The 17,093-nt window shown below is 39.5% G+C and overlaps 1 protein-coding gene across 1 annotated transcript in view; it reads left to right on the top strand.

Annotated features, from left to right (window-relative positions):
• The window catches only part of jmjd1ca (jumonji domain containing 1Ca), a 65,867-nt gene that overhangs the window by 39,725 nt on the left and 9,049 nt on the right, over positions 1-17,093 (top strand). The window contains exons 4-12 of the mRNA XM_084393812.1: positions 4,111-4,216; positions 6,545-6,669; positions 6,771-6,902; positions 8,358-8,399; positions 8,488-8,602; positions 8,801-10,581; positions 11,806-11,960; positions 13,472-16,026; positions 16,557-16,758. Coding sequence (XP_084249938.1) covers positions 4,111-4,216; positions 6,545-6,669; positions 6,771-6,902; positions 8,358-8,399; positions 8,488-8,602; positions 8,801-10,581; positions 11,806-11,960; positions 13,472-16,026; positions 16,557-16,758 — 5,213 coding nt within the window. The remainder of the gene's footprint in view (positions 1-4,110; positions 4,217-6,544; positions 6,670-6,770; positions 6,903-8,357; positions 8,400-8,487; positions 8,603-8,800; positions 10,582-11,805; positions 11,961-13,471; positions 16,027-16,556; positions 16,759-17,093) is intronic.

Genomic DNA, 17,093 nt, shown 5'->3' on the forward strand with positions numbered 1-17,093 from the left:
TTAATGTTTCGGTGACCAAAATCTAATATCAGAATATGAGTAATTTTTATTGGTCGTTACGATAGACATACTGTATATCAATGTGGTTATTTTTGCTGGAAATAAAGTTATTACTAGGATCTGAAATTAAGGTGGGCTTGGGTCTGGTTAAATGTAAGTATTTAACATAAATTACAACACAGATGCATTTAATAAGGTAATTATAAAATGTATTTCCCCCAAAATGTAAAAAAAATATATATTACATATATAAAAATCAAAATTTCCCTGAATGTAACAGTTCATTTCTCTGACTTTGGTTGTTACGATTTCAAGAAACTTAGTGATGACTAATTGTGATGTGACAGCAAAAACTAATACTAGCCAAACTAATATGAAAAGTTTTCAAGCAATCAATGGCAGCAAATAAACAATCAGTAATAAAATAAGAACAAATAAACTAATTACAAGCAATAGAATATACAATACAATTAAAACTCAGATACAAATGAACTAAACAGTGCTTTAAGATTATCAGGTAAGTCTAACAGTAGTATTCATAGTCTAGTACATTGAAAAGTAGTAAATTGAAAAGTAATCAAATATACAGTAAAATAGTCTTCGCTGTATGAATTAAGTATACAGTCAATGATTCTTATTAATCCGACTGAAGTGATCCAGTCAAGAGCAGTGAATGAACAAAAGGGACCTAATCAAATATATATTGATACACATCCGATTTTCTCTCGGCTTCTTGTATTCACTTAAGACCTAAATGTATATGTGATTATATGTGTGGCATAACATTTGCATGTATTTAATTGAATTGAGTTGAAACAGCATAAATGTTAACACTCCACTTGTTCCCTACATAGAATTTCATTGATGGATCAAAAATAGAGACTATAATGTACATGGGAATGTCAATTACCTGATATTAACTTGTTCATGGAACTGTTTGATACTGTGTGTGTGTGTGTGTGTGTGTGTGTGTGTGTGTGTGTGTGCGCTCTCTCTCGCTGTCATCCCTCCCCCATCTGAAGCTGTCTGCGTGCAACTGTTGTTTTCCTTCATCTTCATCTTCATCCAAATCTGTTGTGCTGTACAGGTCAAAAGTTTGGAAACATTACTATTTTTAATGTTTTTGAAAGAAGTTTCTTCTGCTCATCAAGCCTGCATTTATTTGATAAAAAAATACAGAAAAAAAAAGTAATATTGTGATATATTATTACAATTTAAAAGAATTGGTTTTCAATTTATTATACTTTAAATTATCATTTATTTCTGTGATGCAAAGCTGAATTTTCAGGATCCTTTAGAAATCATTCTAATATGATGATTCATTATCAAAGTTGGAAACGGTTCTGCTGCTTTAATATTTTTTCATAACCTGTGATACTTTTTTAGGATACTTTGATGAATAAAAAGTAAAAAAAAAAAAAAAAAAAAAATTTTAAATAGAAATCTTTTGTAACAACAATATACACTACTGGTCAGTAATTTGGGGTCAGGAATTTTTTTTCTTTCTTTCTTTGAAAATAAATCAATACTTTTATTCAGCAAGGATGTGTTAAATTGAAAAAAGTGATAGTAAAGAAGATTTATATTATTAGAAAATATTTATTTTGAATAAATGCAGTTCTTTTTAACCTTTTATTCATCAAATATGTTAGGCAGCAGAACTGTTTCCAACACTCATAATAAATCAGAATATTAGAATGATTTCTAAAGGATCATGTGATAGACTGGATGTCACATGTGACACTGAAGACTGGAGTAATGATGCTGAAAATTCAGCTTTGCATCACAGGAATAAATTATTTTGTAAAGTATATTCAAATAGAAACCTATTATTTTAAGGTGTAATAATATTTATATTTCACAATATTACTGTTTTTTTTTTTTTCTGTTATTTTGTTTTTTTTTCGCAGCCTTGATAAGCATTAGAGACTTCTTTCAAAAAAAAAAAAAACGTAATGTTTCCAAACTTTTGACCTGTACTGTACAACAGCACTCTTAAAGCCCGTTCACACCAAGAACAATAACTATATTAGCGTCCACACTGTTAATTGTAAGTGCACTGCAGTTTTGCCGCTTTAAATGCTCGAGCTCTTTAAAGTAGGATGGATTTTGATTGGCTGTCAATGTTTTTATCATTCATCAGTTGGAAAAAAATTGCTCTGAATTTGATTCCAACGATATAATTTTTCGGTGCCGTTATCAATACAGTTGTGGTGTCTGTGGACTCATTCTTGGTGTGAATGGGCCTTTACTCATGTGGTATCGCTTAATTGGCTGATATCAGAAGCAAATAATTACATTTATGTTATGACTAGTAGCCTTTATGATGGCCAGTAATACAAATAAATAAATAAACTGTATGAATATTGATATTGTGATCTTTTAACTTTTAACTTTTAACTAATACAACCCCTTGGCATGGCATAGAAACAGAGTATCTAAACATAAAATAGTACCTGATATTTCCTGCCATCTTTATCAAGCGATCCAGATAATTGCAAAAAATGCTGATATAGGCCGATATCAAATATAGTATGCTGTGCATCTCTAAAATCAGGAGCAGTTTCGGTCACACATTGATAAATCTGTCATGCTGGATAAACGGCACGCTCAGTGATATCATTTGTTTCTTTAGTTTGGCTGTTTCACTGTCACTTTAAACAGTTCACACTTTTGCTGTGAATGATTTCTGTTCTCTGCACCTGAGCCTCTGTAAGTGTGTGCGTCTCTGTGTGTGTGCGTCTCTGTGTGTGTGCGTCTCTGTGTGTGTGTGTGTGTGTGTGTGTGCGTTTGAGAGAGAGAGAGAGGGAAGATGATGATGCCGACTCTGGGGTCAGCTGTATATGAGTCACACAGGAGAAATTGGACTGAGGGATTAGACTAGCCAGATGAAGACTGATGGACAGAAAGGAAGAGAAAGAGAGAGCGCTGATAACTGTGATTGGATTTGACTGCTGCTTCAAACACACACACACACACACACACACACACACACACACACACACACACACACACACACACACACACACACACACACACACACACACACACACACACACAAGAAATCTATGCATGCAACTGGTCCACTCATTATTGTCTGTGCTTTATACAAAATGCTTTGTTTAATTCATTAAGGTTTAATTAACATTATAGGACATAACAATAAAATAAAATTATAGGTGTAATAATTATTTTTTTTAATTAATCAAATGCAAGTTATTAATGCTAAATAATATATGCAATAAATACTAATTACATAATGTTTTATATGTAATAAATGTTGTTACTTATTAATGGCATTATTAATCATCAATAATAATAATTTTAATGATTAATAATAGTAATAATGATTATTTATATAATATATTATTTATTAAACTAATTCATTAATATTTAATAATTAGTAACAACAATCATTTTCTTTCTCTTTGCACAGATATATTAAGCAGCTTATAGCATTATGAACACAAAAAAAATAATAAGTTTGGCTTTCTGGAGAGCAAGATATAAACCTGGGGAAAAAACAATTAAATGTAAATTCCAGGCGAATAGAGAGTGTGTGTGTGTGTGTGTGTGAGTGTGAGTGTGTTTTCAAGTGACAGAAAGAGAGAAATGTGTGACGGAATATTTTTTGGAAATATCTAGCCTCTGTGTTTCCTATATTTATGTGCTTTGTGTGTGTAACAGGCAGAGGTTTTGGGAGTTCAGCAGGAGGTCAGCTTAAATATCTGCTCTACATTACCGTTACGTAATTTCCAGTCTTGTGTGTGTGTGTGTGTGTGTGTGTGTGTGTGTGTGTGAGTGTGAGTGTTTGTGTGTGAGTGTACAGTGAGGAGGTGTGTCTATTGTGTGCATGGATGAGTAATACGATGTGTAATTGTGTGTGTGTGTGTGTGTGTGTGTGTGTGTGTGTGTGTGTGTGTGTGCGCCCTCTCACTGTCATCCCTCCCCCATCTGAAGCTGTCTGGTGTGCAACTGTTGCTTTCCTTCATCTTCATCTTTTCTTCTGGAGCTTTCAGTATGATCATAGCAGATAAAATCTTTAGCACTCCTCAGAAAAAGGAAAGAAAACCAGAACTTGTCTCATGCTGTGTTGTTTTGCTGTTAAAGGATGAAGTGGGCGATGGAAATCCAGCTGTGAGAGATGATCCGTCTCTGCAGGAACAGGTCCAGGCCTGGCTCAAACAGAACCAATTCCAGAACATTCTTCAGCGAGGTATTCCTGCTTACATTCTCTCTGCTTTTGTAATGTTGATCCGTGTGTGGAGGTCCTGTGATTTGGTTTGTTCTTGGTATCTGTTCAGTTAGTTAGCGATTGATAAGGATGTTTGAGTAAATCAGAGTCGACTGTTTGAAGCCTTACTGGGCTTTGCTCAGTGACTTATGTTTGCTTGTACACAGAGAATTTTACATATTTACAGTATCTTCGTCAGTGTCTAGATTCAAATAAAGGTGAACACCTCGTGAGACCGTTACGATGATTTCTTCAGGCAAGGAGAAATCATCCTTTTGATGATTTGATGGCAATTGTTATTAAGTAAATTTGCCTAACTCCAGAGGCCGTGACATGCAATAAAGGTATCTTTCTCCAAGTGAATCAGGAGTTTTTGTCCTAATCAACAATGACAGCGATTTACAACAAAGCACAGGGGATTCTATTTTGTTAAATGGTTTCAATTTCTGGCTGGGAACAAAGACATACAAACTGTGTCCAATGACAATGATAATCACAGGTGCTGATTATGTGTGTTGTATAATCATAAAAGGGTTTAATTATAGTTTGAATATCATTGTGCTTTACTGTAATAGCCATAATGAAAGCAACAGTGGATAACCTCAAATATGGAAAATAAATTAAAGGAAACAAGCATGGACTGTGAACAAACGTGTGTCTAAGACCAAAAATTGACTTACATAGTCAATGAATATATATTAAAGGGCTGGTATAATGCCCCTTTTCACAAGATGTAAAATAAGTCTTTAATGTCCCAGAGTGTGTATGTGAAGTTTAAGCTCAAAATATCGCACAGATATTTTTATATAGCATGTTAAAGTTGTCACTTTTTGAAGGCGAGTTTTGTGTGTGTCCATTTAAATGCAAATGAGCTGATGCTCCCAGTACAGGGGGCGGAGCTTCAACAGCTTGTGTCCTTTTACCTCTCACAGACATTTACTGAAAATGTCAAAACCTTTTAGCCTTTTATGTTCAAACCAAAGTCATGTAGACAACATTTCTGAATGGTTAGTTGGTGAATGTATGTAGCTTATGTGTAGTTATCTTCTAGTCATTGATTAGCATATTCTGTCTTGATAATCTATAAATCGTGTTCTAGGGGCGGGTTTATGTAAATTTTAGGGTTCATGATGTCACTAACCCGGGAGGAATGTCGTGTAGTCTCTACCAGCCGTTTGTTGTAGTCCTTAAAAAGCCATTTCTTTAAAAGCAAATATCTTCCTTTGTTTTGAACTTTGAGTGTCGTAACTTTGCAGATGTTGTTTATGCTCAAACAGCAACATTACACACTAACTAAAGTTAGAAAAGTGAAATCATATTCCCCTTTAACAATGGGTTACACTTTATTTTAAGGTGTCCGTGTTACAGTGTAATTTTACACTTAGGTACCGAGTAATAATTAACTACATGTACTTGCTATAGGGTTGGGTTGGTTTAGGGTTAGTTGCATGTAATTATGCATAATTTATAGTTATTAATACAGTAACTACATGTAACCTGTAACAAGGTTACTTTTTTACTGTAGGTTTTTTACTGTAACCTGTAAAAAAAAAAAGTGTTACCTTATGTATATACTCATTTTGCTGCGAGTGTGAGACAGCGCTTGCTGAGAGAGACCCTGCCCCACCCCCTCTTCTGATTGGCTGAGAAGATTGATTTTTTCATGGCTTGTTGCCTTGTCGTGTCTAATATGGACAGACAAATTGCTTGTCACTAGAATCTTAGTGCATTGCAACTGGTTCAGACGCAAAGGAAATGTTTGTTCATTTGCAACGGTCATATAGAATCTAAATCATGTGCATCACATTTTGAATGTGACTGATCCAATTAAAATTTAAAGTCCAAAACATTTATTTTGTAAGTTGGCAAACAGTCACAAGATTACATGCATTACAGTGTTTTTAGTAATGAAAATAATGTGTATAGCAATAGTAAGAGCAAAACAGTCGCAACAGAAATAGGATAAGTCACCAATGTTTATAAATAATTAATTTTATTAAGAATAATCATAACCAATTCTTCTGCCAAGTTATATAGTTTGTTAACCTTACTGTAGTGAGTACTGGTGCATTATGAATGCTGAATATTTATTTGTATACATTTGTATTTGTAATGTATACATGGCTCATTCAAACAGATTTTAGAGCTGACCATTTTATAAATAAGGATTTGATTCATTCAAGAACTAGAATTTCATGAGTGTATTCATGATTTGATTTTCTCAATGGTGATTTAAGCATTAGCGTAAGATTGTTTTATAAAATCAATGTTAGTTGTTTGCTGTGTGTGATATTTGCTATTGTGCGACAGGTGCTTGTTCTCTAAAGGGTCTTAGAGTGAAAGTGTTCAGACAGGAGTCCAAAACTCAGTGGCTGCCTGGAGTCATCACACACCACGACCAGAACAACAGAACTGTCGCTGTCATGGCTGACCAGGTGAGACCACATAAACACACATATATATCATGTTGCATATAGTAATTTAATGTAAAAATATGTTTTATATAGCCTAAAGGTTATTTTTTCATCTTCAAAAGGTTCGAGAGATTGTGAATGTAGATCCTTCGCTGGTTCAGATGGTGTTACTAGATGATATCACCCACTCCTCGCTAATGGAAGACCACTCAAAACGCAAATCGCATATCACCAAGATCAATAGGATTTTTCTTGTGAGTGAAGATTTTTTTTTTCACATACTAGTTTTGTGACAATATTGTCCCCTAAAGCAGTGCTTCTCAAACCTGTCCTGGGGACACCCCACCATTGCACATTTTGAATGTCTCCTCCATCTAATACACCTGACTTAGCAACGTCTGAACAAGCCTGATATAAAAGATCCTCACCGTAGAAAAGCACCTCTTCAGCGGACGGCATCACAAGATGCAATTGTAAAAGACATACAAGAAGCTGAGCTTGTAAGAGAGCCATCAAAAGAGCTCATTACGGCCACTGATTATTCACTGCCCGGCCAAAAAAAGTCACTGTTTGGATTTAAATAAGCAAACACTTAAGAGTCTGTGATTAGATCATTATTGCAGTGATTATTATGTTTCTAGCATGTTATTTGTTTGGCAACAGTTCTTCTAACTCTAATTGATGGGGTGTGTGGCTTTTCATTTCTTAAACAACCATGTAGGAAGACACATCATGGCCATTTTCCAGGATGACAATGTCAAGATTCATCATGCTCAAATTGTGAAAGAATGGTTGTGAGGAGCATGAAGAATCATTCTCACACATGAATTGGCTCCTCTGGGTCCAGACCTTAAATTCATTGAAAGTCTTTGGGATGTGCTGGAGGAGACTTTACAGAGCGCTGGACTCTTGCATTATCAATACAAGATCTTGACCAAAAATGTATGCACCTCTTGATGGAAATAACTTAACATTTTTCCCTCCCAACCATTCTTTCACAGATTGAGCCTGATGCATCTTGACATTGTCATCCTGGAATATGAGCATGATGTGTCTTCCTATGGTTGTTTAAGAAATTAAAAGCTACACACTCCATCAATTAGGGTTAGAAGAACTGTTGCCAAACATATAAGTTGCAAGAAACATAATAATCACTGCAATAATGATCTAATCATAGACTCTTAAAGGAGCTGTATGTAAGAAATGTATTTCAATTAATCATGAAATGGCCCTATCTACCAATCACGAAGTCAGTAGTGTTTCGGCATCCGGGTTGCCAGCTCAGCTCTAGTTACCACAGCTGCAGCTACAAACGTTCGTGCTGGATCCTGCAGCCTATCTGGCAACCTCGAGTCAGGGGGGAGGGGGAGGGGATACACCGCTCTACAGTAATTTGAAAGTGATTGCAGTACCAGTTTTGGCCACAATCTTACATACGGCTCCTTTAAGTGTTTGCCAATTTAAATCCAAACAGTGACTTTTTTTTTTTTTTGGCCGAGCAGTGTATATTCATACAAATCAGCATCACTGAAATATTTTTTTAAAGGTTTAAAGGGGGGGGCACGACCAAAAAAAGTTTGAGAACCACTGAGTTACAATTAAAAAAAGTTCTCAGTTGGGGGTTTGGATTAGGGGTTAATAGTATTTATAATTAGCTTTAGTATTGACTTATAGATAGCTAAGTAAATGTTTGTGTTTTTGTCTTCCAGGGCACAGAAAGCATATCAAACAACACTACAACAAATGACCAGGTAGAGACTTTAACACACTTCCAAATGCATTACAGCAGAATGCTTATACATCCTCTAGTTTAAAACACACTCTGTCTCTGTGCTGAAGGTGTGTAGCTCAAGGCCAGTGCAGCAGCAGTCTGCGCCGAGCGCACAGAACTGCGGCATGGAAGAGGATGAAAAAGAAGAGATGAGGGATGAAAAGAGGAGTGATGAGGGGAGAGGTGAGCTGTAGCCATGGATAATGATTATGATGATATTAAGAGCTCCATCTGTGTTAAATTACATTTAGCTAGATTCATATTTATAGCATTAGCTTAATACGGAGTGCTTTTTTTAAATCAAAGTGTCAATGAGAATCTTAGATGTAGCTGTGTAGCTTTTTCTAAGTCAATATTTTGTTATATTTTTTTTATTCCTAGATTCTTCTAAATCCAAAAACGGCAATGGTGAGAGAAAAAGAAGGAAAGAAGACGAGGAAAAAGATGACAAGCAGAGAAAGAGATTGAAGAGGTTGAAAGCAGGGAGTGTGTCCGACCTGTCTGAGAACAGCGATTCTGAAAATTCCAGCTGCAGAGTGCAGGATTCATCCTCGGATTCAGGATCAAAGAAACAGCTGAAACAGCGTTACACTTCAAAGAGGCCATTGGACTGTGAGGTTCACCCCTCCCATAAAGGTGGGGAACCTTCTCCCAGCCATTTAGGAGATAGTGAGACTCAGAAATTGAGAAAAACTCCTCCATCCGATTCTCCTAGTGCATCCTGCAATGGGGCATTCAGTAACACAGAGGCACAGGAGTGTGCTGCTGGTGTTAGTGGTGGCAAATCAGATGAGAAAGGTGATGGAGGAATGACAGAAATAGAGGACAGGAGTGAGGGGGCATCTCGAGAGGACTCAGAGGCTGTGTCTGCACTGCTGGCATCCCAAGAGAGTGAGCAGCTGGTCTCCATTGAAACCACATGTGTGCTGCTACATGCATCACCTCAGGAGTGTGAAGGAGCGGAGGGTGAGCACGAGATGTCAACAAATGATTCAGAGGTCAGAGGGTCAGAGTTCACCCACGCAGAGGCTAGGAGGTCAGAGTTTAACCAATCAGAGGTCAGGAGGTCAGAATTTCCCCATTCTGTGGCCATTACCACCAGCAATAACACTGCAGTCACAGTAGAAGAGGAGCCAAGAGTAGCACCTACTCGATCTCCTGTCAAACCTGGCAGCAAAAAGGAGGATGTGGATTCTAAACAGAGATGTTCTCCAGCAGCTGTGAATGCAGAATATGGACCTGTGATTTCTTTGGAAGCTACCCACAAGCGTAGTGTGCACGCCAGTCCTTGCTCCTCTCCCGAGATCATATCTAAAGCTCAGACTGTATGGGAGATGTCCAGACAGAAGCAGGGTGCATCTCTAGAGATGGGCCTGTTGAAAGAGGACACTCCTCTGCCTAAATCGATGGACAGAACTCTTAGCTGCCTTAAAATGGCACCCAATCCGAAAGTGACCTGCTCTGCAACTCCAGTCCTGACTCATGCCCCTTCTCCATCCCCAAACCGATCCAGAACCCCTACACTTTCGCCTCCCGGTACACCTAATTGCACTCCCACTCCAGACAAGTCCACCAAAAGTCCCCTCATTGTGGACAGAAAGGATCCCTTCACTATATACAGAGACCCTGCGTTAGTCAGGGCAGAGCTTGAGGCCCACCCCACCTACATCCAGCGCCCTCACACTCCCCCAAACCCCAAACCCCACTTAAAGACGCCATCTCCCTCCTCCAGCTCACCCAGCCTTACCCCTGCTTCCACCCACAGTAAGCTACTGAGTCCCTCCCCTCATCCTGCACATCTCTCGCCCATTCCCCTCCACTCCCAGCCTCCCCTCTGCTCCCTGAATACACCCCACTCAACCATCCCTCACCCGCACCTCCTTCCATCCCTCCTGCCTGCACTGCCCCCATCTGCCGCAATCTTGGCTGGACATCCTCGTATCGGAGCCCTGGGACTTCCTCACCATCCTTTAGCCCTTCCTGGTAACTCGTCTCTTCTGGGCCAGACCACTGGTGCAGCTTCTTTGGCACATCTTGGCCTCTATCCCCTCTTGTGGCCTCCTTTCCCCAATGGAGCCCATAGCTACCCTGGACTGGGCCTGCAAGCATCCAAATGGACACACCCAGACGGCGCTGGCATCTCTGACAGCAACGTGAGGAGGGTAAGTGACTCACAGATTCTGGAGTCAGTCATGATATTAAGTTTGGTCGGAGCTGTGGTACAAAGTGGGTTGCTCTGACACATAAAATCTTGTGGGGACCTTGGTTTGAGGGCTCCTATGACTCCTTTGGGTGGCACAGTGGCTCAGTGGATAGCAGGAAGTCAGATGGTCTTTCTGTGTAAAGTTTGCATGCTCATGGGTTTCCTCCGAGGGCTCCAGTTTTCCCCCACAATCCAAAGACATGGAGTTAACTAAATTGTCTGTAGATGTAACTGTAAATGCATGTAGTGGGTGTCCAGGATGTTTCTCTGCCTTTGGTCTGAGACGCTTGGATAGGCATCCCCATGATCCTACATAGGACAAGTGGTTTGGAGAATGGGTGGATTATAGACTGTCATTTGAATAAATAAATAAATAAATGGATTGGATTTGGATTTTAAGAGTTTTATATTTCAAAAGGGTTGCAAACAATGCAGCAAGTTGTATTGGTAGCACATACCTGGTGTTATTCCTGAGTTGGTGTGTGTACAAATTATATTTGTGTAGGTACTTATGAGATCATAGCTAAACCTCATGTTGTCACGGACACATTTAGATGAAGCGGAGCATGTCCCATGAGGTGTGCATGCTGGAGAGAGAGTTCCCCTTCTGCTAATACTGTTACAGACATAGTGGGTATTATCCTGACTCCTCAGAATGTCATGCAAGTCAATGATGCTTGTGTAATATCATCTGGTTTAGTTTTAAAGCCCAGATAAAACATCAAGAGGCAGGTTATGGTATTATGGACGCATATTGCAGTAGGTTGTTTGCATTGTGACTGGCTGAATAGAACAAGAAAATTACAAAGAAAGCTACAACAAGAAATGAAAAGAATGATGAACTGAAAGAAAATCCTCCAGGCAGAATATTTCTTTTATAGTTTTATTTATATGGTATCAGGACATCCTTGAGTCGTCTGTAACCAACTATTCATCTGTTCATGTATTATGGATATAAACAAGATTGTGTTTATCAATGTGTGTGTGAGAGTGTACACTTGTTTACGCAAGTTCTCTTGTATACTAGGAGGGGATTGACTCATGTCCATGCACATTGTGTATTAATTTATTTATTTGTTGTCTCCCTAAGGTTCGAAGTCCTTTGACTTCTCTAGATCGATCCAAAACAGGTTCTGTAAATAAATTTGTCTGAAACTCTGTATGTTTGTCTATGTGGTAACAGAATCCCCCAAGCCCTTGGATTTCTCAACCCACCCCTGTTACTAATGCAGACGGTCAAGGGATGCAACCCCCACTCCCCATCCGACCCTCCAGTGCGGACCCTCAGAGAGCATCTAGGAGCACTCAACATTGCATGCCTTCCTCCAAAACCACAGAGTAAGTTTTCATCTCACTTCTGCACACACTTTTTGTTTGACTTCATATCATTGTTGTAATTAATTAGTTACATTCATATAGCGCTTTTCTGGGTACTCAAAGCGCTTTACATATGGTAGGGGGAATCTCCTCAACCACCTCTAATGTACAGCATCCACCTGGATGATGCAACTGCAGCCACATTGTGCCAGAACGCCCACCACACACCAGCTTATTGGTGGAAAGGAGACAGTTTATATGAAGCCAATCAGTATATATGGGGATGATTAGGAGGCCATGATGGACAGAGGCCAATTGGCAAATTTGGCCATGATGCCGGGGTTAAACCCCTACTCTTTTTCCGAAGGACATCCTGGGATTTTTAATGACCACAGAGAGTCAGGACCTCTGTTTAATGTCTCATCCGAAGGACGGACTCTTTGACAGTATAGTGTCCCCATGACACACAACCGCCTCTCACTCACTCGTCTCATTCGGTTGAATAGTAGTGCTTGTATTACACATGATTTTAGTCATTTCTGCAGGTTTCGCACACTCACACCAAAAACTGTCAAATATATACAAAATTATGTCAAAATTCCAGTCCTGCCGAGTATTCAGGTAAATACAAATAGTTTTGAAACGTAAATAGCTGAGAGAATTCATGTTGTGCAACAGTATATTGGATCTGTGCATAAGCTCTTTAAGTGAGACACCTGCTGCTGTCTGTCTTGTCAATCAAAGAACAAAAGACAAAGAGAAAATCACGTGCTGCTTTTGACTGAATAACTTGTAAAACTTTAATTGTAAGCATTAATCTGTATTTAATTTTTACAATGAAAACAATAACACGGTGTTATTTTACATTTTGATTACTTTCATTTCTGTGGTATTTTTTTACCTGAATACAACCCACCTGAAAAACTTAAAGCCATGTTCATTTCATTTGTCTCTTTATTCTATCGAATTTATTTGTGCTATTGTTTACAATTTGTTTATTTGTTCTTATTTTATTACTGTTTATTTGTCTTTTTTTGTAAATCTAGTTCAGTGATACAAATAAAGCCTCCCTGTGCTTGTGTGTAAGCTATTACAACAAAATTACCCAAATTATCAAAAAATTATGAGATAATAACAAATTATCTGTATGTCAGTATATATTGCAGTTTTCCCCTTGGCATCGAAAATGGTATCAAATATCAATAGTTTTCAAGGTATCGAATCGAAGTTGGAAATTCCAGTATCGTGACAACACTAGTACCTTTAATTACAAAAGATTAATTTGCTGGGTGTTATTAATTTTCTATAAATGCTTATTGACTGCATTTAGAATAGAAATGGTGACGCAGGCTGTCTTAACCAAGATCTGACTGTTGAATTATTAAAACTCGTATTACCAACCTGGGGTTTGCATTAATAGTGTGCATTAATTTTCAATTAACTTCCTATGGTCCATCATCAATTACTTATCAGACATACTGACCCTTGCAACAAGCTTTTCCACATTCATTCCTGCTGTTCTTTTTTTCTAGAGAGCTGGATAGAAGAGCCGTCACCGAGAGCACAGTCATCCACACTCACTTCAAGTCTGAACAGGAGCGTGTCCGTGCAGCGATGGGCAAAAATGGGCTGACTTACTCCCCAGGTGCCCCTGAGTCACCTCCAAGTCGAAACAAACAGCCGCTTGTTGTTTATGATCTCACAGGTGAGAGACCTAACCGCTACCAGGAAGAGAACCGGCGCATTCTTCTGGAGAGCAGTGAGGTGGCTCCATTCACTGCTAAACTGGGCTCGGATAGGGAACTGCGATATACTAGAAGTCCCACATCTGCCCTTCCTTCCAAGGAGAGGGAGAGCGAGATGGACAGAGAGAGAGACCAGGACCGAGAGAGAAATGTGCATGCATTCAGACATACTCTTCCTCCCCGGCCACAGTCGGCCCATCCCACCCCAACCCTCACTCCGAGCAGCTACTACTCTTTGCCAGCCAGCAAAGAACTCTACGACAGGCTCAGTGCCAGCAACACAGTTGCCCCTGTCTTAACTTCCTCCAGCTCACAGTTCTCAATGAGAGCCAGACCTCCGCCTCTCATTAAACGCCACCACGAGAAAGAAGAAGGTCTCCTGGGAAAGATCACAGAGCAACTTGCACATAAAGCATCTTCCATGATGGCAGTAGATGTAGCGACTGTGGAGAGAAGGGGGCAAGGCTCTAATCTCATTTCTGTCTCCTCTTGTCCCCGCAGCGTGCCTTTACTCCACCGTGCCCCTATTTTCCACCCTCCAGCACCAAACATTCTAGTTTCTAAAGACTCTGGACATGGCAGATTGTCCCCGCCAACTCTCACACCCATTCAGCCAATGAGCTTGTCTGGAAAAGGTCAGAAGCAACAGAGGCCACCCACCCTGTTACCTGAGCTCAAACGTGTCACCTTAGATGGGAAAAGACCTGTGCCAGAGAAAGCAACGTCATCACAAGCCTGGGATACCCACTGGGGTGGAGTCATGTTTGACAGAGAGAAAGTAGGTGGTGGGCACACAGCAAATGGAGGTGTAGTCAAACCACAGTCGGCCACTGCGTCAGTCATTGTACATACAACAAGTCACACCCATACTACAATAAATTACACGGTGTCTGACAGCTCAGTTTCCCGGGTGCAGTGCGGCCACATAAAGCCATTGGAAAGTTTGTCCAACCCACACTCTAAGGAGGGCAGTGTTCAGTATAAAAGAGGTGTCCTGTGGACCCCTATGGATACTGTTCACCCCATCAACATGACGACCCAAAAGGGAGACCTCAACACACCCATAAACATGACAACCAAACCTATTAACACAGCTCAACCGAGTCACGGAGTGACACACCCCTTAACAAATATGAATGCCACATGCTCTAGGATAGACCTAATCGCAGAACACTGCAAGAGGAGAGACGGTGGAGCCGTTCAAATGAAGATGGAGGCGTCTCCCACCTCTTGTTGCACTTCTAGAGAATTCCCTCATCTGAAGAAACACAGAGCTGGACTAGCCACTGCTGAATCTAGACTTACAATTCAGCCTCATACAATTCAGCCTCAACACACTACACATCCTTCAGATGTTTTGAAACATACCTCTTACCTTTCAAATAGTAGGTATGGGACTTACACTACACTCGCTACACATACTGTGTGTTCTACACATGCTTCGGAAAGAGAAAAAGAGTCTGTATTCAACACTAGCACTTCTGAATGTCTCCGACTGGCATCAGGAACTTCTAGCCCTATACCAACAACCACACAAGGTTTGCTAACCAATGAGCAGATACCTGCTTTGGCCGTAACAAACCAGTCAACTCAATTCAGTCAGAACAACTACCATAAACTGAAAAAAGCCTGGCTGACCCGCCATTCTGAGCAAGATAGAGAAAGTACGGCCTCCCAAACACTAGATGGCACTAAGACAGCTGTAACTTTGACCAGCACAAGCTCCTCTGTGCCAATCAAACAGGAATTGAATGGACTGGTGGATAATTGGTGCACTCAGGAGGACAAAGATCCCTCCTTAGACAGCAGAAAGTCCAAAATAATAGACAAGAAGCCTATTCAAGATAACAGGAAGTCTAGTTTAGAGGACAGGAAGTCTAATAGTAATGCTACAAGTTTCAATTCAGAGGACAAAAGATCTGTCAAAGCCACTGAGAAACCAGTGACCGCAGGCAAAAAGACTTCCTCGGATGATGTTAAACCTCTCTTGGACAGAAACGGAAAGCTGGAAAGTAAGGAAGCCTTTGTGGAGGACAAGAAACCTAATGAAAGACGATCAACCTCGCTACATATGAAGCCCGAGAGGGAGAAACAAGGCGAGAAACGCCCATTAGAGTCCAGCGGTGACAGCGAAAGTGGAGGAGACTCCGGCAATGAGAGTGAGAGTGGTGGATCAGGACGGAGGTTTAAACGGCAGTCTAAGTCCTCTTTTAAAATGAAGTCGAATGACAACCAGAAGAAGAAAGTAGACAAGGAACAAGAGGAAGAAGAGGAAGAGGCCAAACCCAATGGAACTTTGCAAAGTGCAAAGGATAAGCCTCAACAGAGGCTCGCTAACAGCAGTGAGTTTTCCCACCTGTTTAAATGCTGATGTATGTTCAGGCCTAAAGAAAATGTTAATAATTAGAACATCAAAACATTGTCATTGGTATTAAAGTGAAAATAACTTTCTTCTATAGAGAACATTTTTAGCATATAAACCAGTATAGACCTAGTAAATGATATATAAAATGATATACCTAACATAGATTTTACTATATGATATTTAAAAAAAATGTTTTTCTTTTCTTGTTTTTGTGTTTGAAATCAAATGTTGTTGTGTTGTAAGTCATCTCATACCTAATCCATCTTTATAGAAGATTGTTCTCAAAATTTAATCGGAAATGAATATATCTTTGCAGTATTCAATGTTGCACTCTATAGCAGCTCCATTTAAAACATTAAAGTCTTTGCTTAAGTGTAATTGAGACTCAATTTCAACATGGCATTCAGAAAAGGGAATGAAGGCCATGGCTATTCAAATTATGCACATTCAAACTGATGCTGAGAATTCAAATGTGTACTCGCCTCAACTATGTTATTTCTGTCTCAGATGGCATCCCTCGCTCTGTGCTGAAGGACTGGAGAAAGGTGAGAAAGCTCAAGCAAACTGGAGAAACTTTCTTGCAAGACGACTCATGTTCAGAGGTCGGGCCCAACGTGCAGAAGTGCAGAGAGTGTCGCTTGGATCGCTCGCGTAAATCTCACGAGCCTGCCATCTCACCCGTCTTCTGCCGATTTTACTACTTCCGACGGTTAGTTTTTCTTGTTGTTGGCTACACTGTTCTTGGACATATGTGAACTCCCAGTGATGCACTTAATTTAGGTTTTATTTGTTTCATCATCGGCGCAATATACAGTGGAATCCAACTTTAATGATAGCATTCACTCAAGTTTGCATAAAACCTGATAATCATATTATCCATGATTTGTGAATTTTTAATGGAAGCAAGAATATCTGAACTTTTGTAGTGTTCACATGGTAAATGTCACACATCTCCTTATTTCAATAGTGATTTAGTGTGAAGTTCGAAATGTTTCTTAGTCATATTGTCATTATTTCCTTGTTTTATTTTATTTATCCAATCAG

This window comes from Rutilus rutilus (genome assembly GCF_951802725.1).
Source record: "Rutilus rutilus genome assembly, chromosome: 21".
Classification (NCBI taxonomy): Eukaryota; Metazoa; Chordata; class Actinopteri; order Cypriniformes; family Leuciscidae; genus Rutilus; species Rutilus rutilus.